This window comes from Lissotriton vulgaris, chromosome 3_1 (assembly GCF_964263255.1).
Source record: "Lissotriton vulgaris chromosome 3_1, aLisVul1.2, whole genome shotgun sequence".
Classification (NCBI taxonomy): Eukaryota; Metazoa; Chordata; class Amphibia; order Caudata; family Salamandridae; genus Lissotriton; species Lissotriton vulgaris.
Window position 1 is genome coordinate 286,388,365 of NC_141689.1, and position 21,774 is coordinate 286,410,138.

The window sequence follows — 21,774 nt, forward strand, 5'->3', positions numbered from 1 at the left end:
GTAATATTAGCTGTCGATTCTACCACCCGAGTCAACTGTCTCAGGTTCCTACTATTAACCATAGGTCCCCAAAACGGGAGGAAACCCTTGAAAAAGTCTCCTGCCTCTTGACCGGCAGTATCCTCTTCGCTAATTACACCTCGTATAACTCTAGTCTTATGATAATCGGCATCTACAGTAAACGTCGGAGGCAACAGATTTGCAATGAAACATGAGCCCATGAAGTCAGCGGGCAACCATGTGTATGCACGATCATAGCAGATGAAGTATGTACCCTTGGCAGCCAGAAACACAGGGGACGAGAACATCGGCAGAATGTAATTTTCAGTGCAAGCACTTGCTCCAAGACGGGCTTGCGATCTTCGGCCACGACCCATGGGACAAAAATTACCAGTGTGGGGTACGACCCATATCGGAGGCGAGCTTTTAAGCTGCTTTTCACTAGTGAACGCACTATTTTCACCTCTACTTAGGACTCTATAGGCTTGTACCTCTTCTTCGGGAATAAGCGAGGGATCATAGATATCACTATCTAAATCCTCTATTGCTATCGACAAAGGTTTTTGATACGAGGTAGGACCAGAGTAGGGGGAACGTGGTTCTCGAATGGGGTGGAAACCCAGTGCGCTTCGAAACATTGTTTGAAATGCTCGAGCTGACCCTTGGGAACTATACGGTAACACCAGATATGGAATTCCCTTATCCGTAGTATGTGGCATCAACCCACACACCCAACAATTAGTAGTGTTAACCACTAACTGATGCTGATGGAGGAGCTGAATAAAGGAATTGTTGCGGAATTCTACACGTCTAGCCTGCTCGTGTTCCGGTAACATATGAAAGGAATGAGGAGAAACAGTAGAGGTAAGATTAGGGTAAGAAGTAGGAGTAGGTGTAGCAGGTAAGAAGTAAAACATTGTGTAATACACCCCACCCGCCAATAATGCAGAAGCAGTTAAGAACAATACAAACAGTTGGAATATGAAACATTTGGTACAACTGAGTTGCTGCAGCTTGAATCTGTGGACTTGAGCTCCCTCCAAATCATTCAGCTTCGAGAATGCCATTCCCTACGACCGTCCGCAACGTTTCTTGACGCACTTCGTTCTGTGCAGCAATAGTCAATCCCTAGGAGTTCCCAGGAACCGACGGCCTTTAACCTAGCGTCAAGACCTACTGTCCAGAAGGAAGTACGCGCGCGGCCCTACGGCCTTCAATGCACAATATGTATGTATGCAAAAACAAAGTCTCTCAGCTGTAAAAGAAAAAATACAAGGAATGAAGCTCAATATATATATACAAAATAATTACAGTAATATAAATGTTCAACACTGATCACGGAAAACGGGATAATGCAGTTGTCAATACAGAAAAGCAAAATCTTTTATTTGTCCTTAGCGCGAGATCGCAAAAAGTATCGGGTTTTCCCAGGACGTGTCTGCTTGTCAAACAAAGGATCCGTTGAAGAGACAGCGTCCTGCTGCTCAGTTGAGTGTTCTGGTCTTGAGTCTCTTGATGCTAATTGTTCAACAGTGTCTTTCTGCTGCGCTGAGGGTTCTTCAACAAGCTGTGCGTCGCTAAAAGGCACAAACGCCGGCAATGTTTCTGTTTCAGATGACGCAATGCCTCTCCTTACCCACGGGTCTGCCGGCAAAGGGATGGGGACTCTCTTGGTGTGCGTGGCATGCACCCAATTCTTACGTCCCTCGAGACGAACGGCAGTCCTCGTGGCCAGGAGCACTTGGTAGGGTCCGGTGAACCTCGGGTCCAGGTTATTTTTGCGTGAAAAGTTCCTTGTCACCACCCAGTCTCCGGGCTGGAGCTGGTGGCCTGGACCCTCCGTCTGCGTCGGCAATGCGTCGTAAACCTGTTGGTGAATTAACCTCAGTTTAGCAGTCAAGTCATGTAGATAATCGATCAACATTGGGTACTCAAGATCAGAAAACATTCCTGGCCTAGGAACCCCCCACACATTCGCAGGACGGCCGAACACTATTTCATAGGGACTAAGCCCTACTCGGGAGTGTACAGTCGCCCTAGTTGACAGTAATGCTAAAGGTAAAGCGTCAGGCCACGAAAGACCAGTCGTAGCCTGAATCTTCGCTAACTTTAGTTTAAGGGTGCCATTGTACCCTTCAACCAATCCAGCTGACTGAGGATGATTGGCGCTGTGGAATTTCTGATTAATTCCAAGGCCCTTACACACACTCTTCATCACACTTCCAACAAACTCACTTCCGTTATCTGACCACACGACTCTAGGCATTCCATACCGAGGAAAGTATTCCTTCAGTAGGATTTTCGCAGTAGACAAAGCAGTATTGTCTTTGAGGGGATAGGCCTCGATCCATCGGGAGAATGCGCAAACCACAACTAAAACGTATTTCAGGTTATTGCATCGCTCCATATGGATGAAGTCCAATTGAATCACCTCAAAGGGATACGAAGGGGGAGCAAAACTGCCAGGAGGAGTTGGGGTTCCTTTGCCAGGATTGTACATTATACACACCATACAATTCTTCACCAGACGTTCAGCACATTTCGTAATGCCATCATTCTTCCACACAGGAGATAGCAACTTGCAAATACCTTTCGCGCTGATATGTGCTAACCCATGCGCCATTGTCACAACGGCCAGCACATACGCATCAGGCAACAACCATCTTTTCTGATCCGACAAATCAATCCAACAACCATTCGCATCCAACTCTCCCGTGCTTTCTTTCCACTTCATCTTTTCAGTCTCGGTAGCCTCATTCTGAATTGCTTTCACACTTTCGATAGTGTCTTCACACATACTCGATTCTGTAGGCCACCTAACCGAACTCGTCACATACATCCGAGTGCTAAGGTTCCGGGCAGTCTCCTTAGCAATCTCATCCGCAAACGCATTACCACGACCAACATCATCCGTCACCTTGCGATGCGCACTACATTTAACAATCGCAACTTGCGTAGGCAAAGTCAATGCGTCCAAAAGATCATTCACAAGCTGGCCATGCTGTATCTTCGTACCGTGCGACGTCAAGAAACCTCTCTCTCTCCACAATCGTCCAAAACTGTGAGCGACACCAAACGCGTATTGGCTGTCGGTAAACACATTCACACGTTTCCCTTTCGCTAACACACACGCTCTAGTAAGAGCAATCAGCTCCGCAGCTTGGGCAGAATTCTGATTCAACCTTGCAGTCTCAACAACAGTATTCAATGTTACAACAGCATAAGCAGTAGTCACATCGCCATTCGGCAACTTAAAACATGACCCATCCACATACAAAGTACCATCCGGATCTTCCAATGGGGTGTTTTTAAGGTCCACTCGACCTTTTGTTTCCTCTTCAGTCCTCAAGTAGCAGTCATGTTCTGCTACTTCATCTGACTCTGTACTAATTGGTAACAGAGTTGCCGGGTTCAGAACGTTACAACGTTTTATCTGAATGTGGCTTGCCAAGAGCGTCAATTCGTACCCAGACAACCTCGCACTCGTCAGATGCTGAGTTTTCGTTCGATTCAAAAGAGTATCGACTGCATGCGGAACCATCACCGTAAGCATATTATCCATGACCAATCCTGCTGATTGTCGGATGGAGACCGCAGCTGCCGCTGTTGCTCGTAAACAACTCGGCAATGCTCTAGCTACTGGGTCCAAGGTCGAGGAAAAATATGCACATGGACGTTGCTTACCACCAAAAGGTTGCGTTAAGACACTCAAAGCACAACCTTCCCGCTCGTGCACATATAACGTAAACGGCTTACTGTAGTCAGGAGTACCCAACACAGGAGCCGAACACAATGAATCACGCAGTTCAGAAAAACTTTTCTGACATTCTTCCGTCCATGGTAAAGGAGTTGAAACATCCTTGCACGTAAGAGCCACCAATGGCTTCGCTAGCAATGAAAAATTAGGAATCCATTGCCTGCAGTACGACGTAATACCTAGAAAGGCACGCACATCTCTTTGGGTTTTTGGCACAGCCATTCGCGCAATCGCTGCAATTCTCTCTGGGGTCAATCTCCTTCCCTCCTTTGACAATAAGTGACCTAGATAGGTTACTTCTTGACAACAATATTGGAGTTTAGAAGGTGACACCTTGTGATTTAACTCACAGAGATGTTGCAGCAACGACACCGTAGCAATTTTGCAAATGTCCTGAGTATCAGCAGCCACCAATAAGTCGTCGACGTATTGGATCAAGGCCGCACCGACCGGCAACCTAAACGCATCCAGTTGACCCTTCAAGGCTTGGCTGTAAATAGATGGACTTTCACAGTAGCCCTGAGGAGCACGTTTGAACCGGAAGCTACGTCCACCGAGAGAGAAACCGAAAAGGTCCCTGCTCTCCTCGGCAATCGGGATGCTGAAAAACGCATTTTTCAAGTCAATCACCGACAACCATGATGCAGAAGCTGGAATCAGAGTCAGTAGCGCCGTGATGTCAGGCACAACGGGAAATTGAGGAACCACAATTTTATTTACCTCCCGTAAATCGATAACAAAGCGATAAACAGGCGGTTTTGAAGGATCAGTACGTTTAAGAATGGGCAGCACAGGGCTGTTGCACACGTTTCCCCGAGTCTCTTCAATAACATCTTTCTCGATCAAATCATAGATGATCGCCAACAGTGCTCGTTCACCATCAAGGGAGATACGATATTGGGGAATACGTGGCAGTCGCACATTAGATTTCAGCTGTACAACATAAGGGGAGATATCAAGTAGGCCCACGTCATTTGGACCTGTTGCCCACAAAGACGCAGGAAGAGAACTCAATTCCGGTGGGAGCTTATCGAGGGTCAAATACATAGGAGAGACAACCCTCTCTCCTAACGTAAGCTTTACACCCGCAGGAGAACAATACAAAGTTGCGTACAAACGTTTAAGCAAATCCAGGCCCAAAAGATTTTCACCACAACCCGTAGTCAAAATCAACGGAGCTTCTAGCTCACGTGGCCCAATTTTAAGGGGCAAAGGGCGCGAAACTGGATTGCTAACGGGGGCGCCAGAGAATCCAACGGAAACATTTGTTAAGCCAGACAAAGGTGCGCCAGGGAGTTTCGAATGCATGATAGAACTTTTCGCTGCACCAGTGTCCAACAGAAAAGGCTCAACGACGCCCAATGTAGCAACTGCGACGTAAGGCCCTCTCTGATCAACCGGAACTGATACCACTCCCTCTCCTTGTCTATGGCTGTCCTAGTAATTACTGTCGTCAGTTCCCTGATCGACGTAATAATCGTCTACATTGTACTGCGCAGATCGTCCTTGCGATGATCCACGTTGATCAAAACAATTATTAGAATTAGATGAGTTATCTGAGCGATCGTTCTGAGCACCACGACCTCTACCACGTGATGTTTGCTGCGAACCACCACGACCTCCTCTAGATGAGTTACCATTGTTACGTTCATTCAAAACGGGGCAATTGAATTTAATGTGTCCCTCCTGTCTACAATAAGCACATTGATTGTACCCTAACGAGGATCTTTGGGAGGAGGAGTCATTACGAGTTTGGGATCTGTTCGATTGTGGCTGTGACCTATTCTGTTGCGAATTATTCTGATTTGACCGCGGAGGATACGCTTGTTGCAACAACACTTTAGTTTTGAGGTCTTTCGTCTTTTTATCAGCACGGTCGTTCTCTTCTTTCTCTCTATTCTCATAGTATTGTGCCGTAGCCAATATCTGAGCCGAAGTAGAAACGGCCCATGCACTTTCCGAATTCTTTAATTTATTGCTCAAATCGGGCAATAAATTCGAAACAAATTTATCCACAAACAATCTCTGACCACCCTCGGTACCCATATCCTGTCCACTATGGTCAATGAATGCTTCCTCGAACCTCGTAAAGAAGTCGGAAACACTCTCATCCTTCTTTTGCTTACAAGCTGACAATTTGTCCCAATTCACTCTCATAGCTGGCATAAGAGTTTTCATTAATGTTATTATTCTTTGAGGGAGAGCAGCAATCAACTGTTCAGGCCTAGCGCCACCAACTTGCAACCCATCTGCCGCTATAATGGCCGCCCAATCACCACCTAGTTCATTTGTGTGATTTTCCTGACGAATCTTAGCCCATACCGGTTGCGGTACGACATTGCCAAACAACATGTCGATATCGGCAAGATTCATTACCGTAGCATCTACGAGCTGCGATAATTCTTTGTAATACCCTGCAGGATTTTTGCGAGGGTCAGGCAAAGATTGCTTCACCTGCAACACTTCCGATCTTTTCCATGGGAGATGTATCCATACTCTCTGGAAATACGGCGGGACCGGAGGGGCAGCTGCGGGGTTACCTGGCATCCAAACCGGTGGAACTTCACGCATAGGATATTGGCCAGACTCATCTGGTTGTTTTTCAATATCCTCAACAAACAATGCATGAGGTATCGGAGCGGGACGAAGAGATAGCAACCGCTCAACAGCACGTCGAACATTAGTATCCACTATCAGTCCATTTGCGAACTGAAGCTGAAGATCAGACAGGGCGGTCAGCACCTCGTCAGGCGCATCGGCCGCTATTTGATCATAGAGGAACTTGCACATTTCATTAAACACATATCTCTGGGTTGGTATATTGAATTGACAAAATGTTTCGAGGACAACACGGGGTGGACACCTAAGAGGATTTACCATCCAACCCATCGCCATATTATATAACGCAACGCGTTCTCTGTTTCCAGGAAGCTGACTACGTCTCTGAGGACCATCAGAACCAGCGGACCCATGAACAGGTCCGAGCGAATGAAAGAAGCTAGCCGCAAGAGGAGAATTGCGACTACGAGTAGAGGGAGAAGCATACGATACAGGACTAACAAGAGAAGGGGTAGAAACAGTGGCAACAGCAGGGGTTAACAAAACAGGAGCAGTAGCAGGGGCAGTAGCGGGAACAGGAGTATGTGGAAGCGGAGGAGCAGTAGGAATAGAAACAGACAAAGGAGCAGGAACAGTCGGAAGAACGGGTGCAGGTTGAGGAACAGGCGGAGGAGGGATAGGCGGAAGAATAGGTACGGCAGGGACCATAGGAGCTGCGGTACCCTGTACGTACGGAGGTGGCGACTTCATAAGATAAGACATTAAGGGATCCTCAACTGGCTCTTCCTTCTTTTCCGACTCCGTAGGCAAAGCGGGGTAACATTTATCTACAGTCATACGCTGTAATCGGTCAAACACTTCCTTATCCTTAACCTCCTTATCATGCTGAAATTGCTCTGCTTTCTTTACTATGGTAGCAACATTATCTCGCTGATTACGTTTAGTCTGTCTGATTTCTTTCTGTCGGGCTTCTTTGCGCCACAACCGAAAGGCATCAAACATGGCCGGCCTTGACTTTCTTTCAAACAATTTAATCTCTAGATTATCTAAGATCGGAGCCTCGAAGCTACCATGAGGTGGCCAACGAAGGTCGCCGTCCTTTTTCGTATATTTGATCCAGTAATCGTTAAAGGTAACTGGGCCTAGCCCATGCTTACTATAGAGCTCATACGTGGGAGTTCCAACCGGAGGTATCGGACACGAGTCCTCCAGTCGGGAATCCGTACCACAAGGTCTGAAACAACTAAACAAAGTACTGCGACCAGGCATCTTGCACACTAGCCGAGTTTCACAAACTTCAAGGGTTACGGGATTTACCAAGTCCCAGCAAAGAACAAAACCCTCGGTTTTTGGCGGCTGCAGTCGTCAAACAACACAACAAAGTACGCTAGCAAAGTGTCACCGACAAAAACACTCACACAGCGCTAACAACAAAAACACTCGCTAAAGTGTCAACAACCAAGAACTATGGGAGCGACCCACAAATACTTAACTCAAAAATCGATGGCGTCACCAGGAAGGCCCGTCAATCGTCTCGCTATACCAAGGTCTACGCCAGGCGCCAAAAACAGGTCTACAGTCAGGGCAGCAGTCCGTCGCAGCCGTCCGGAGGCGGGAATCTTCGCGGGAAAAGTCTTCGGGCCACTTATTTCGACAACAGGATCGATGAAGCGGAGTGCACCTTCCCTCGGAGATTTCACACGAAGTTCCTCACGATCGTCGGGCTTGGACCGGTACCACTGATGCAGCCCCACGTTGGGCGCCAACTGAAGGACTGGGTTCTCTAAGACCCAGCGGTGCCAGGGCACAACACCTGAAACCTTCGTGGGTAACCTGCTCCGGCGTACGAATCACAGAGACACGGGACACTTCCTTCGACGTCAAAGATTCAAGGTTTATTTGCTGCAGGGAACACAGAGATCACAACAAGTACACCACGTGCAACTTGGGGAGACTGCTTCAAATTGGTTCTGTGGATCGCTCCTTTTATACAGTTTTTACCCATAGGATAACATCGAACACAAAAGTTTACAACCCGGTTCCCATCATTATCCCCCAGAGGGGTCGCTTTGGTCACACATGAGGTCCGGAACATAAGTGCGGAAACATTTGGCGGTTCCCAACTGTAAAAACCCATCTTCCCACCATTAGCGAATTCCAATCAGCAGTAAAATAGATCGAAAATAGGAACAAGGACAGGTGTAGAGGAAGACGGAGACAGTGGGGAGATCGGAAAGGGTGTAAAAGGGGAGGTATCAGGAAACACGAGATACAGGCATCAAAGGGACGTGCCTAATGAGATGCACGGCTGAGACAATAAGTCCGTGCGGCAAGATGAGCCTCGAGCGGCACCATCTGTTTTACAGTAGCATCCCCCTTGTCATAAAGACACTCACAAAGAACATGTGTCTTCCGCAAATATCTTGGGAGTCCCAGGGTCGCGAAGCGGACAACGTCCGTTCGCTGGCTACTTGAGGGCAAGAGACAAAATGGATGCCGTATCTAAGATGGAACCCGTGGGTACAGATGAAAAACCCATATAACAAACGAACGGTTTAAGTTAGCACAGCGAAACTGCGCATACTTACTAAACTCGTCATTTGCGGTTCATAGATACCAGACTCGACCATATTCGTGCGAGTCGAAAACACCACTTACAATTGTCACGGAACCTCAGGTGTCCCAGGGCCATTTTAGTGGACCAGGCCCAAATCCAAAGAGCCGGCCGCCATTTTGAGAGTCCTGTTGCAGCCACCTATCGCTGCACCGCAAGAGTGGGCGCAATTCAGCTGGATGGTGGGCGAGCCGCTGTAGCCGCAAGAGCGGGCGCAACTCAGCTGGATGGCGGGTGAGGCACTGTGCCGCAAGAGCGGGCGGAACTCAGCTGGATGGCGGGTGAGGCACTGTGCCGCAAGAGCGGGCGGAACTCAGCTGGATGGAGGGTGAGGCACTGTGCCGCAAGAGCAGGCGGAACTCAGCTGGATGGCGGGTGAGGCACTGTGCCGCAAGAGCGGGCGGAACTCAGCTGGATAGCGAGTGAAACGCCAAGGGGTGCCCCACTGAAGCTGAGGAGCCTCCACCTGGGGAGGCGGGAGAGGCCCGTTCGCGCCGCCTCCCCCACCCGGGGCACCCCACGCCGTCTTTCGGCGCAGCATTGTAGGATGGCCACACCAGTGCGGCAACTTGCTGGACACCACCTCGGAGCCATCCGGATCTCGGCGCGTTGTGCTGCCTTCGGCCTACTGTAGCAGCAAGTGCGGGCGCAACTCAGCTGGACAGCGAGTGAAACGCCAAGGGGCGCCCCACTGCAGATGAGGTGCCTCCACCTGGGGAGACGGGAGAGGCCCGTTCGCGCCGCCTCCCCCCCCCCCGGGCACCCCACGCCGTCTTTCGGCATCGCATTGTAGGATGGCCACACCAGTGCAGCAACTTGCTGGACACCACCTCGGTGCCATCCGGATCTCGGCGCGTTGTGCTGCCTTCGGCCTATTCGCACATCGGTCCGCTACTGACGCCGCCTCACAGGCCAACGGATTTTGTAGGCTTTTTATAGACCAAAGCCGCATAACAGGTCTTGTGACTTGTTTATAAAACTTTTCATTGGTTCATTTTACTTTTGGTTTCCTAATGATGGAAGGCTTGATCATATGACCTAAAAATAACACTTTTCATTGGATTGGAACATTTTTTTTCCCCAAATGATGAAAGCCCCACCTTTTTTTTTCTCACTCGGCAGTCCAAAAAGGTTCCGTTAGATGTAAATGTAAATGTAGGTGTACTTATATAGCGCAACCTGTCACCCAAAGGGCATCCTGGCGCTTGCTTAGGGAACCCGTCCTGGTATTCCCCTGTGAGAGGCCCCGGCAGGGTGTCCACAGGGTGAAAGCCAGGCATCCCGCCGCGAGGGGCCGTTGTGGAGATTAAGCAAGCTATTGCCCAGAGTTGCAGAGTGAGACCCCGTGAGTCGAGTAGGCACTGGAGCGAGAATTGTCGAGGCCGTGGAATTTTGAGCCCGAGACCCGCTGAGGCGGGGGATCGAACCCTGGTCCGCGGTCGATCCCAGCATCCGGGTCTGCCGCCTCTAACCACTGAGCCACACTTCTCCACAGAGGGGACAGGCAACAAGAACCATCAGTCAAAAGAGGGGAGGGCAAGTTCTTCCCTACCGGGTCACGTTGGGGCTCCACCGGAAGTCATTGAATTGGTAGTCTACAATGTTTCTGGATGTTTCAGACTGAAGCTGGCGTCAGCATGAGAGCACCACCATCTCGTGGCTCCGTCGAGTCCATTCCGCAAGCAATCATGGCAGCCGCTCCCCACCGGAAGCCTGCGGGAGTCAGGGGGCCCCGATGACTTTTGTAGAATCTTCAAGGCTGAGGGGACGCTTTCGGGAATGGGGCCCATGCCCTAGCAGGCAAATGTCCGAGTTCAAATGTGTCCCAGGGCCATTTTAGTGGACCAGGCCCAAATCCGAAGAGCCGGCCGCCATTTTGAGAGTCCTGTGGCAGCCGCTTATCGCTGCACCGCAAGAGTGGGCGCAATTCAACTGGATGGTGGGCGAGACGCTGTAGCCGCAAGAGCGGGCGCAACTCAGCTGTATGGCGGAGGAGGCACTGTGCCGCAAGAGCGGGCGCAATTCAGCTGGATGGCGACTGAAACGCCAAGGGGCGCCCCACTGCAGCTGAGGAGCCTCCACCTGGGGAGGCGGGGGAGGGCCGTTCGCGCCGCCTGCCCCCCCCCCGGGGCACCCCACGCCGTTTTTCGGCGCAGCATTGTAGGATGGCCAGACCAGTGCGGCAACTTGCTGGACACCACCTGGGTGCCGTCCGGATCTCGGCGCGTTGTGCTGCCTTCGGCCTATTCGCACAACGGTCCGCTACTGACGCCACCTCACAGGCCGACGGATTTTGTAGGCTTTTGTAACCCAAAGCCGACTAAAAGACAGACCAAAGCGTTGGAGCGTTGAATATATATTTATAAGTTATTAAAGTGTTATAATCCTACTACTTTGTTGGAGCGCTATATATTTTTAATGTGACACATAATTGTGAAGACTTTGATGTACAAAAAGGCATCCCTGGAATCTTCCGCTTCAGGCTCGGTCCCACACACCCTTACAGTGAGAATCCCCTCCCCAATCACAATACAGGATCGTTATCAGATAGTAGGAACGCGTGTGGTGTGACGGATCTCATGGGGTGGGGACCTTGATCTACTGTAACTCCTTTGAAGAGGGGTGATTCTTTACAGTTGGGGCCATAAACTACTTCCTCAGGGCTAGGTGATAGCCTGGGACCGGCCTGGACAATCGGACACAGAGGAAAAGGAGTGTCAGAGGGTGCGATAGTGAATAGGGTGAAAGGGAGGTGTCGGGCGGGCACAGGGTGTGATTCTCAGGGAAGAGCAGCGCAGATGGGGGGAGGTTTATGGCCCATGCATGAGAGAGAGAGCGGGGGTGACCAGTGCGTGGGGGAGATGCTTGCGAGGGTGGGGAGCCATGCTGGGGATCGGCGGCGTGCAGAGAGTGGGTCTGGTCAAGGCATCTAAAATGGTTGCTGTGCACAACAAAAGTGTGGCATTGGAAAAAAGGCAAGATGGCGCAGACAATGTTTTTCAATACGGATTAATTTATAACAATTATTTTTAACAATATATTTACTTGCAGTGACAAAATGGCGGTCAACACTCCCTGATTTCCTTCGAATGGACCGTTAACAGACGTCACGCAGCAAAAAAAAAAAAATCCGCCCACGCGCAGCCGCTGGAAGACATGTATCAACATATATGAGCATCCTCAGCCACCCTCAGAAAACATAGGGGGTCAGGATACGTCTCCCGTACCCCCTTATACCCATTTCCCACATTGTTTTTCCTCCATCTTGTAATTTAATTAAAACGAAACACAAAATGGCGAATTCCCGTTTCGCGACCCGATTCGCGAACCGGGAAGCGCTTCTACCGCGAAAAATCTAATTTTTTTTATTTGCCCCACGGGACCCTTTAATAACCCCAACATCATTCCTAGGGGGTCAAGAGGGGTCTACCTTGCCCCCTTTCATTAAATTCCCCCTTCGTTTATCTCCTCCTCTTGTCTCTCGATCCTACCGAGAGACAAGATGACGGCCGTTCCGGACTGTTTAGAATGTTGACAGACACCGGAGAGCCAATCAGCTTCGCTTCGCAAAGTTCCGTTACGCGAAAAGTACGCGAACCGGAGCGCTACCCGGGACGCTGTCACAGATATATCTGTTTTTTAAAACGCCGTTCGAGCTAAAAGTGAGGCCAACCGCCCTTTGGAAAAATGAATGGGAAAAAAGCGTTTTGGGACCCCCCTTTTTTCTTGGCCCCCCTTGACGAAACCCCCCCCAAATTTTCAGGGGCTGCTCAGAAACAAAAAGTGCCATTTTCCTGAAAATTTCAGCCGATTCCGTCCATCAACGCCAAAGTTATTCAACATAGAATTTTCAAAAGTCCCATAGAGAAAAAATCCTAACTATATATACCTACTGGCGACTGCCAGTAGGTAATATATATATATATATATATATATATATATATATCCACCCGCTTTCTGTTTGCTTTACTTCCGAATCCACACAGCGGCGGTACGGCGAACAAGGAGGCAGAGACCCAGCAGCACTTCAGTCAATAAAATGTATTCGACCCGACACAACGAGTTTCTAGCTTTAATAGCCCTTATTCACGTGCAAAATGTCTACATGTATTAGTGATTTTTAAACTTTCAAGTAACCACACCCCTTGTTCACCGTTACAGGTCACACGGTCGTAAATATGAAAGACAGACTTCATTCAAGTGGCTCATTGTTCTTATAACCGAGACCACGGGTACATTTTTACACCTTCATGTACATCAAACTAATTTACAATAACATGTATAAAAAATATCTCATGTATTAAAAAACATTTTTGCGACTTTTGCAATCTAGATAACTGTATAAATCCATTATATCCTCACAGAATGTAGTCATCATTATTCATCTATCACTGGATAAATCCTTACAACCAAAGTGTTAAACTGTATATGTGCAACATCTTTTTTGCTTTTTATATATATATAAACAAACAATGCAGGCTCCCACAAACTATTGGCTGATTAATGCCATAAGAGCCTCTTTTGCATATATATATATATATATATATATATATATATATATATATATATCAATCAAACACTCCGTTTTTTTCCGTGCTCACGGACGACAGAGAAACGGACACTTGCTTGTTTCCTCTTGAAGCAGGTATTTGTTTATTCAATTATTATATATATATATATATATATATTCACTGAAAAAACCATAGGTTTCAGGCCTGATATAGTTAGGAATTAGCATTTAAAAAACCTTTGATATTCACTGAAAAAACCATAGGTTTCAGGCCTGATATAGTTAGGAATTAGCATTTAAAAAACCTTAGAAATTCACTGAAAAAACTGTAGATTTTAGGGGTGTTATAGTTAGATGGACATTTCACTCATACAAAACCATTGAAATTCCTCCGATATAGTTAGTTGTACTAACTATATCTTGCTCGCCCGCAATCCACTGCTGATGATGTCACATAATACATCATTCATGACATGGTCAGTGACATCACTGATGACATCTCAAATGACATCACTGATGACATCATCCACTTGTAGAGTGCACTACATACCTGTGAGGGTCTCAAGGCGCTGGAGGGGGAGGGGGGTTGCTGCTACTGATCCAAGAGCCAGGTCTTGAGTAGTCTTCGGAAGGGCAGTAGGTCTTGGGTCTGCCGTAGGTTGGTGGGGAATGGTGTTCCAGGTCTTGGCGGCGAGGTGGGAAAAGGATCTGCCTCCGGCTGTCGTTCTTCGGATGCGGGGGACAGCGGCGAAGTCGGCAGAGCGGAGCTTGCGGGTGGGGGTGTAGAAGCTGAGTTGGTAGTTGAGGTACGCTGGGCCGGTGTTGTGGAGGGCTTTGTGTGCGTGGATGAGGAGCTTGAAGGTTATCCTCTTGTTGATGGGGAGCCAGTGTAGGTCTCTCAGATGGGGAGTAATGTGACTGCGGCGGGGGATGTCCAGGATCAGACGTGCCGAGGTGTTCTGGATGCGTTGCAGCTGTCTCTGGAGCTTGGACAATATTCACTCCTGCGTAGAAGGTGTTACCGCAGTCCAGCCTGCTGGTGACAAGGGCCTGGGTGACTGTTCTTCTTGTTTCAGTGGGGATCCACTTGAAGATCCTACGTAGCATTCGGAGGATGTTGAAGCAGGAGGAGGAGACGGCGATGACCTGCTTAGTCATGGTGAAGGTGGAGCCGAGGATGACCTCTAGGATGCGTCCATGATCTGTGGGTGTCGGAGCAGTTCCCAGTGTGGTCGGCCACCAGGAGTCGTCCCAGGCTGAAGGGGTAGACCCAAGGATGAGGCCTTCCGTCTTGTCCGAGTTCAGCTTCAGTTGGCTGTTCCTCATCCAGTCGGCGACGGCCTTCATTCCTTCGTGGAGGTTGGTTTTGGCTGTGTGGGGGTCTTTGGTGAGAAAGATGATCAGCTGGGTGTCGTCGGCGTAGGAGATGATGTTGAGGTTGTGATGACGGGTGACGTGGGTGAGGGGTGCCATGTAGACATTGAACAGCGTCGGGCTGAGGGGCGAGACCTGGGGTATGCCACAGATGATCTAGGTGGTCTTGGAGTGGAAGGGGGAGGCGGACGCTCTGAGTTCTGCCAGAGAGGAAGGATGTGGTCCAGTCCAGGGCCTTCCCCCGTATTCTGGCGTTGTGTAGGCGTGTGCGTAGGGTAGGGTGTGGTGGCAGACCGTGTCGAAGGCGGCTGACAGGTCCAGATGTTTGAGGGCTGCTGTTTCTCCGTTGTCTAGCAGGGTCCTGATGTCATCTATGGCAGCGGTGAGGGCGGTTTCGGTGCTGTGGTTGCTGATGGGTCCAGGATGTTGTTGTCTTTGAGGTAGCGGGTCAGCTGTTTGTTGACGATTTTCTCGGTGACCTTAGCCGGAAATGGGAGTAGGGAGTTGGGCCGGATGTTCTTGAGGTCCTTGGGGTCCGCCTTTGGTTTCTTGAGTAAGGCATTGATCTCGGTGTGTTTCCAACTTTCTGGAAAGGTTGCTGTCTCAAAGGAAATGTTGATGGCCTTGCTGAGATGGGGTGCGATGGATGCGCTGGCTTTGTTGAAGATGCGGTGGGGGCATGGGTCTAGCGGTGAGCCAGAGTAGATGGTCTTCATGATCTCTCTGGTGTCCTTGTCGTTGACGCTTGTCCAGAGAGTAAATGGTTGGTGCGTGTGGTGGTGGTTGGGGCGGTAGTCGTCGGTGCGGTCCTTGTGTTGAAGCTGTCATGGATGTCAGTGATCTTGCGGTGTAAGAAGGTAGACAGTGAGTTGCATAGGTCTGGCGAAGGCAGGATGTTGTTGGCGTTGGAGAGTTACTTCACAATGTTGAAGAGTTACTTACTATTGTGTGCATTGTTGTCAAGGCGGTCCTTGAATGAGGCCCTCTTGGCGGCTCTGATGTGTTGGTGATGGCTACGGGTGGTGTTCTTGTGGGCTGTGTAGCTGTCCAGTGATCGTTCGCGGAGCCAGTTCTTTCTCCAGTTTTCGGCATATTCTTTTGGAGGCCTGGAGGTCTTCGGTGAACCAGGTGGCTTTCTTGCTGGTGTGGCTGTTGGAGGGTGTTTTTAGCGGAGCGAGGGTGCTGGTGCAGTCGTCGATCCATAGTCTGAGGTTGCGGGCGGCGGTGTTGGGTTGGTGGAGTCGGCGGGTGGGTTCTGGGTGAGGGTGGTGGTGAGCTGGTTCTCGGTGAATTTGCTCCAGCATCGTCTGGGCAGCAGTTGGGTGCGGTGGTGCGTGGTGGGCTTCCTGAAGGTGAAGTGTATGCAGTGGTGGTCGGTCCAGTGGGGTTCGGTGGTGCGGTTGAAGGAGACTTGGGGACTTTCGGTGAAGATGGGGTTGAGCGTGTGGCCGGCGGTGTTGTCACGAGCTGTCTGAGTCCGAGGTTGGCGAGGTTGTCGAGCAGGGCAGTGGAGTTGCTGTCGCTGTTGCTCTCGAGATGAAAGTTCAGGTCTCCAAGGAGGATGTAGTCTGAGGAGGTGAGGGCGTGCGTGCTGACGAAGTCAGCGATGGAGTCGCTGAACTGTGGTCGGGTTCCGGGGGGGTCTGTAGATGAGGGTTCCTCCTAGGGTGTGTCGTCAGTGTTGGTCGATACTCTGAGGGTGTTCCTGTGGACGATGGTGATTCCTCCTCCTGTTCTGTTGATGCGGTCCCTGCGCGTGATCTTGTATCCTTCTGGGATGGCAATGGTGATGTTGGGTGTGGAGGCAGGGTTCAGCCAGGTCTCTGTCAGGAAGGCGACGTCAGGGGAGGAAGAGTTGAGGAGGTCCCAGAGTTCGACAGCGTGTCTGCGGGCGGAGAGGGTGTTGAGGAGGATACATCTGAGGTACTTGGGTTCCTTGGTGGGTGGTTTGGCTGGCTGGATGCTGATGAAGTTGCAGTTCCGGCCGTTGAAGGGTCCTTGGGTGCACTTTGGGGTTGCCCTGTAGCAGGTGTGTTCTCGGCCGGGATTGAGTGCATGGAGGGTGCTAGCGTCGTAGTGCAGTCATGTGTCATGGCGTCTCCGGTGTCCAGGGGTCCATGCGCTGGGCGCGGTCCAGGCGTGGACGGGCACAGATGGGCTTGCCTTAGGCGCGCCCGCTGCGAGGCCTCCATATGAGGGGATGTGGGAGGGAGGAGCAGCAGGGAGGCGGGAGCGGGGTGGCCAATGGGAATACAGGGGGCGGGGCTGCAGGAGATGCAGCAGCGGGAAACACGGAGGGGTGCGCGGGCGAGCGAGGGTCACAGAAGGCACAAGGGGGACAAAAGACAGGGGGAAAAGCAGCAAAAATACAAAAAAACTGTAAAACAGCATAGATTGCACAGTAATAACAGAGGAGGAAAGCAGGCACAAACTAAAAAAGAGGCACACTCTAGTTACAAGCTGCAGCAGCGGCGAGGCACAAGGCACACAGGGGGGCTGTGCGGCGGTGAGGGGAGCAACCTGCCTGGTGAAAAAATCCCCTGATGCATTTGACGGATCATAAAGCTTGTAGTAAATGCATTTAACTATAGTGATGAGATATTTTTTTTTGGAGCTACACAGAAAGTACATGACAAAGCTCTCATGCAAGTATGTTGTCTGCTGAATGAAGCAGGCTTAACTCTGAATGCTGACAAATGTGAATTCCACAAGAAAAGCTTGAAATTCTTTGGCCATGTCTTGTCAGATGGGGGCATGAAACCTGATCCAGCTAAAGTGCAAGCGTTGTCTACTGCAAATCCCCCATAAGACATTTCCATGTTACGATCATTTTCTGGGTATGACCAGTTACTGCTCTAAATACATAAGAGACTTTGCTGCGGTTAGTGCACGATTACGAGAACTAACAAAAAATAATGTCTTCTTTTCATTAGTCACAAGAGTGTGTGAAGTATTGTTGTGGTGTGGCATACTGTGATTTACCCTTTTGGTACTGTTGTGGATTTTAATTTAGTGGTGCTAGCGTTTTAAATAGTGTATATTTTGTTGCGCTTCTTATACCGTTCTTGTGAAGTGTGTTATCATATTGACTGTAATATGCATATAAGATGGCATATTATACGCTGCTATTCCTTCATACTGGTGGACCTGAATTTCACCCAGATCATATCAATGAATTTCTATTTTGCATCTAACCTTCACAAGACCTCATCAAAGGATCATCATACCTTGTCCAAAACCTGTGTGAGTTCCAAGAAAACAAGGACTACCAGCATTTTCTTCTTGTTGGCATTGTCACCAGGTTTGGCCACCTGCCCTAAATTAACTAAGGGCAGTCTATTCCACGGGTAGCCCAACTATTTACCATCTAGCTATTCTGGTATAAGATTATCAAAGCAAAATGACACATTTTTGTGTTCTATTTTTGCATCAATGTTCAGTGATACAATTCACCTGTAAAACAGATATAATTGCCTGTGTTTCCCAGATTGTGTGAAGTTATCTACAAAGCAAAGGAGTGCTCAATAAAGGTAAATGCAGCTAAGACAAAGGGGGATTACCAGAAATTGCACATGGATGATCTGTTGCTTGAAAAGAGGGATCTGTAGCTCTTTCCTGATGTATATAAGCAAGACAGTTTCCCAAACTGTTTAGATGTCAAATCCTTAACGCAAGAGAAGGCCTGTCTTCTTCCTGTATCATTTTGCACTCAAGCATAAAGAGTGTGCTACTGCATGTGTTTCATAACTCACTAGAGCTCTTGATCCTGTTTGCCAGTCATAGTGAAAAATTTATCTTTATCTGTTTAATAGGTTATGGGTTGATTATTGTGCCTTTTTTGGCATGTTTTCCATTTATTATAACTGTTGAGTTCTGGAACTTGCATTAGTGCAGCAATATACACCCTTTTATGAGTACCAGAGAAGATTCCATGTTGAAAAATTCGAGCCCACAAGGGTCTTCTGTAATCTTGTTTCGGTCTTGTGAACACAGACATGAAGAATGCCAATCCCTGCCCCTGGTAGGTTCAGCAACCTTAACCACAACAAGTCAGAGACCCTCCCCCACATAAAACAAGAAAACCCATTGGCATCCATATGACCACAGAAGCCTTTGCATCTCTCAGCAGCAATCCCAGTTTGGGATCTGCTGGAGCAATATAGAGGAGAGGACATGTGGTTCCGTAGAAGTCTTGGGCAGAACTCTCAGGTGTAACCATGCTGCAGTGAGAATTGCAACTCTCCTTGGAGTACTCCAAGCCCTCAAAATTGGCAGTCATCTTGACCATGGCATTGCATAAAAGCCCCAACTCTGGTTGTTGCCTCGGGTGCATCAAAATAGACGCCCCTCTAATTTGATTGAAACTTGGACCTTTATTTCAGGCGATGCAAAACCTACGTGTTTCTTGTGCTCTATAACAATGAAAACGGACTAAAATAGAAATGGATAAAAAAAATAAAAATGCCATCTAGAAAAAGTTGGTCTGATATTTAATCCTTTCTTAATATCACTTACATTATCCCACACTGGGAGATGAAGAATGCCATACATAGCAGCTAGGCCGTAAAGTCCTGCAACAAGTGCTATGGTGGTTCTCAGGGTTTCTTTCTCCTCAGCATCCAATTCTATGGCAGCACCTCTAACGTCAATCTGGAAAATCAAAGTATACTCCAATGTTAGAAACATTTCTACTAATTCATTTGCTTTAGTGTTTTTACACAAATTTTGAATCTTTTTTTCAGTCAAAAAAATACATACAATATCTATGAGACAGTTACTTGTCTTCATTTCTGGAATCTTGAATTAAAGATTAATTTCAAAAACAACTTTAAAAAAAAGGGTTGGTTCATGGTACTTCATATGCTCTTATTCATACAGCTGCCTCTTATCAAAACTCCTTTTAGTAAGACTGCTCTTGGATAGTGCAACATTACAGTTGGAAAAGCCCCTTGTGGGTGCATGCCCTATTAAATGCAATTCCAGGCCTTCTATCATGCATCAGTACTGGGTAGTTTCCAATTCCCTGAGTTGGTTGTAGGTTTTTTGAGACCACAGGAAGGGAAAGCCTTCGAACTGCACACACTGTGACATAGCCAGTAGTGGCACCGCAGTAAGTGATACCACAACCATTAGAACTCTACCACACTGTGGGAAGTTCAATTGTATAAGTGATATTTAATTAAGTGTAATTATGTGATTTTTGTGGGCGAGACACACACAAGATCCACAATTGAAACTAATGAGGCCATCTACAACTGGCGGAAGACTGAGTGTATCCTTGTGTATAATATTATCATTGGTAAGACATTTAACACATTTAATGATTGTACTCCAAGAATTAACGTATTAGAAGCCCTCACATTTTCCTTACAATACCTAGATTGAAGGGATGTCGTGGTCACAATCTAAACTATAAAAAACACTGAAAGTCCCTAGAAATGTGTAGTTAAGAAAGCACAGCCAGGCGGCGCACGGCGATACAAGATGGCCGCTCCCAGAAACGCTCTCTGACACCGATCTCCGGTCGGTTCTGAATGGGCTCCTTTTACGTATGCGGTCCCACTTTTTAAGCGGTTTATGAGGAGCAGAGGAGGAGAGTGGGCTGCGAGGTGCGTGCGGTTGTGAGCGCTGAGCTGAGCGCTGAGGAAACAACACAGCTGCAGCAGGGGGAATCCACCGCCGGAGTGCTGCAGAGCTGTAACCGGGACCGGTTGGCTTGGTCTCCCGCTTGGCTCCCCGCCAGGCCCCCCCCCTCCAGAGGCACAGAACATCGAGTTGGAGAGTCGGAGGACCGGCGGACTGGCGGTGCACGGAGCATGGAGCTGGCGGGTGATTCCTGACTTGAGGTGAGGTAGAGGCAGTGAGTCTGAGCCTGAGTCTGAGCCCCAAGCCCCAAGCCCCAAGCCCCGAGCCCCGAACCACGAGCCCTGAGAGAGAGCCGAGAGAGAGGGTGTCGCACTGCTGTCTAGTACACGGCCCCTTCTCCCGGCTCGCAACGCACGGCACGTGGAACATTGCACACAGCCTACAGCACCTACGGCACCTGGTGCACCCGGAGGCCCAGATACCTGCGTGGGGAGCCGCCAGAGGAGTAAGCGGCAGAGGAGCAAGCAGCGAGAGCAAGGGGGGTTGAGAGGTCTGCAGCCCTGCAACCCTGCCTTCCTCCACATCGCTATATCTCGAGACACGAGCTCAGCCAAGCTGCAACCGGCGAGCGTACTTACTCCTGCGATTGCGCTCCTTTTGCCCCCTACTGCCAGGCATCGCCACCAGAGGGGAAGCATTAACTTACAAAAATTGAAATCTAACCAGCAGGAAACAAGGAGCCATGGGAGAAGCGGCCCTAGCAGTTCCAAGAGCCCCAGAGGCTTGTGCGGCGGTGAGCTGGAGGAGCTGGGAGTCCGGAGCGGAGCAGTACGGCATGTGCGTCTGTGGTCGACTGGTGAAGTTCCGGTGATACCGCGGAGAGGAGTGAGCAGAGGGACTGAAGGACTGAAAGGCAGAGGTGAGTCAGTTGTTAGGCGGCAGTTGCGGTCCCTCCCCGCCTCGGCTCGGTGTTGGCTCTGCCGGTCCTCATCGTCCCTCACTGACACCAGCCACGAGGCTCTGCGAGTCGAAATCAACTATTAGCTATCAGCTATCAGCTATTTAGCTCAACGCTGCTACCCGGCCAGCTATGAGGTCAGGAAAAGTGAGAAGGTCCATCACAAAACCAGTATCAAAATGGAAAAAGGGGGCCATTAAAGATGCTGGAGCCTCACTTACAGACAAAGACCTCTGTAAAATAACATTCAGTAAGGAAAAGGACAGCCCTAATGAGACCAATATCCACAAAGAAATTAGTGATGACACGGGCTGCCTTTGGTTCACCGGCTCGGATGCCACTAAAGATAATAACCCAGAAATCATAAAGGGCCCAAACAATGTAACAAAACCAACCAATCCATTTAAAGGAGCGAA

At 49.1% G+C, this 21,774-nt stretch overlaps 1 protein-coding gene across 1 annotated transcript in view; it reads right to left on the minus strand.

The window, feature by feature from the left end:
• Window positions 1–21,774, minus strand: part of LOC147726335 (uncharacterized) — a 431,136-nt gene that overhangs the window by 239,029 nt on the left and 170,333 nt on the right. The window contains exon 3 of the mRNA XM_086962918.1: window positions 19,330–19,464. Coding sequence (XP_086819044.1) covers window positions 19,330–19,464 — 135 coding nt within the window. The remainder of the gene's footprint in view (window positions 1–19,329; window positions 19,465–21,774) is intronic.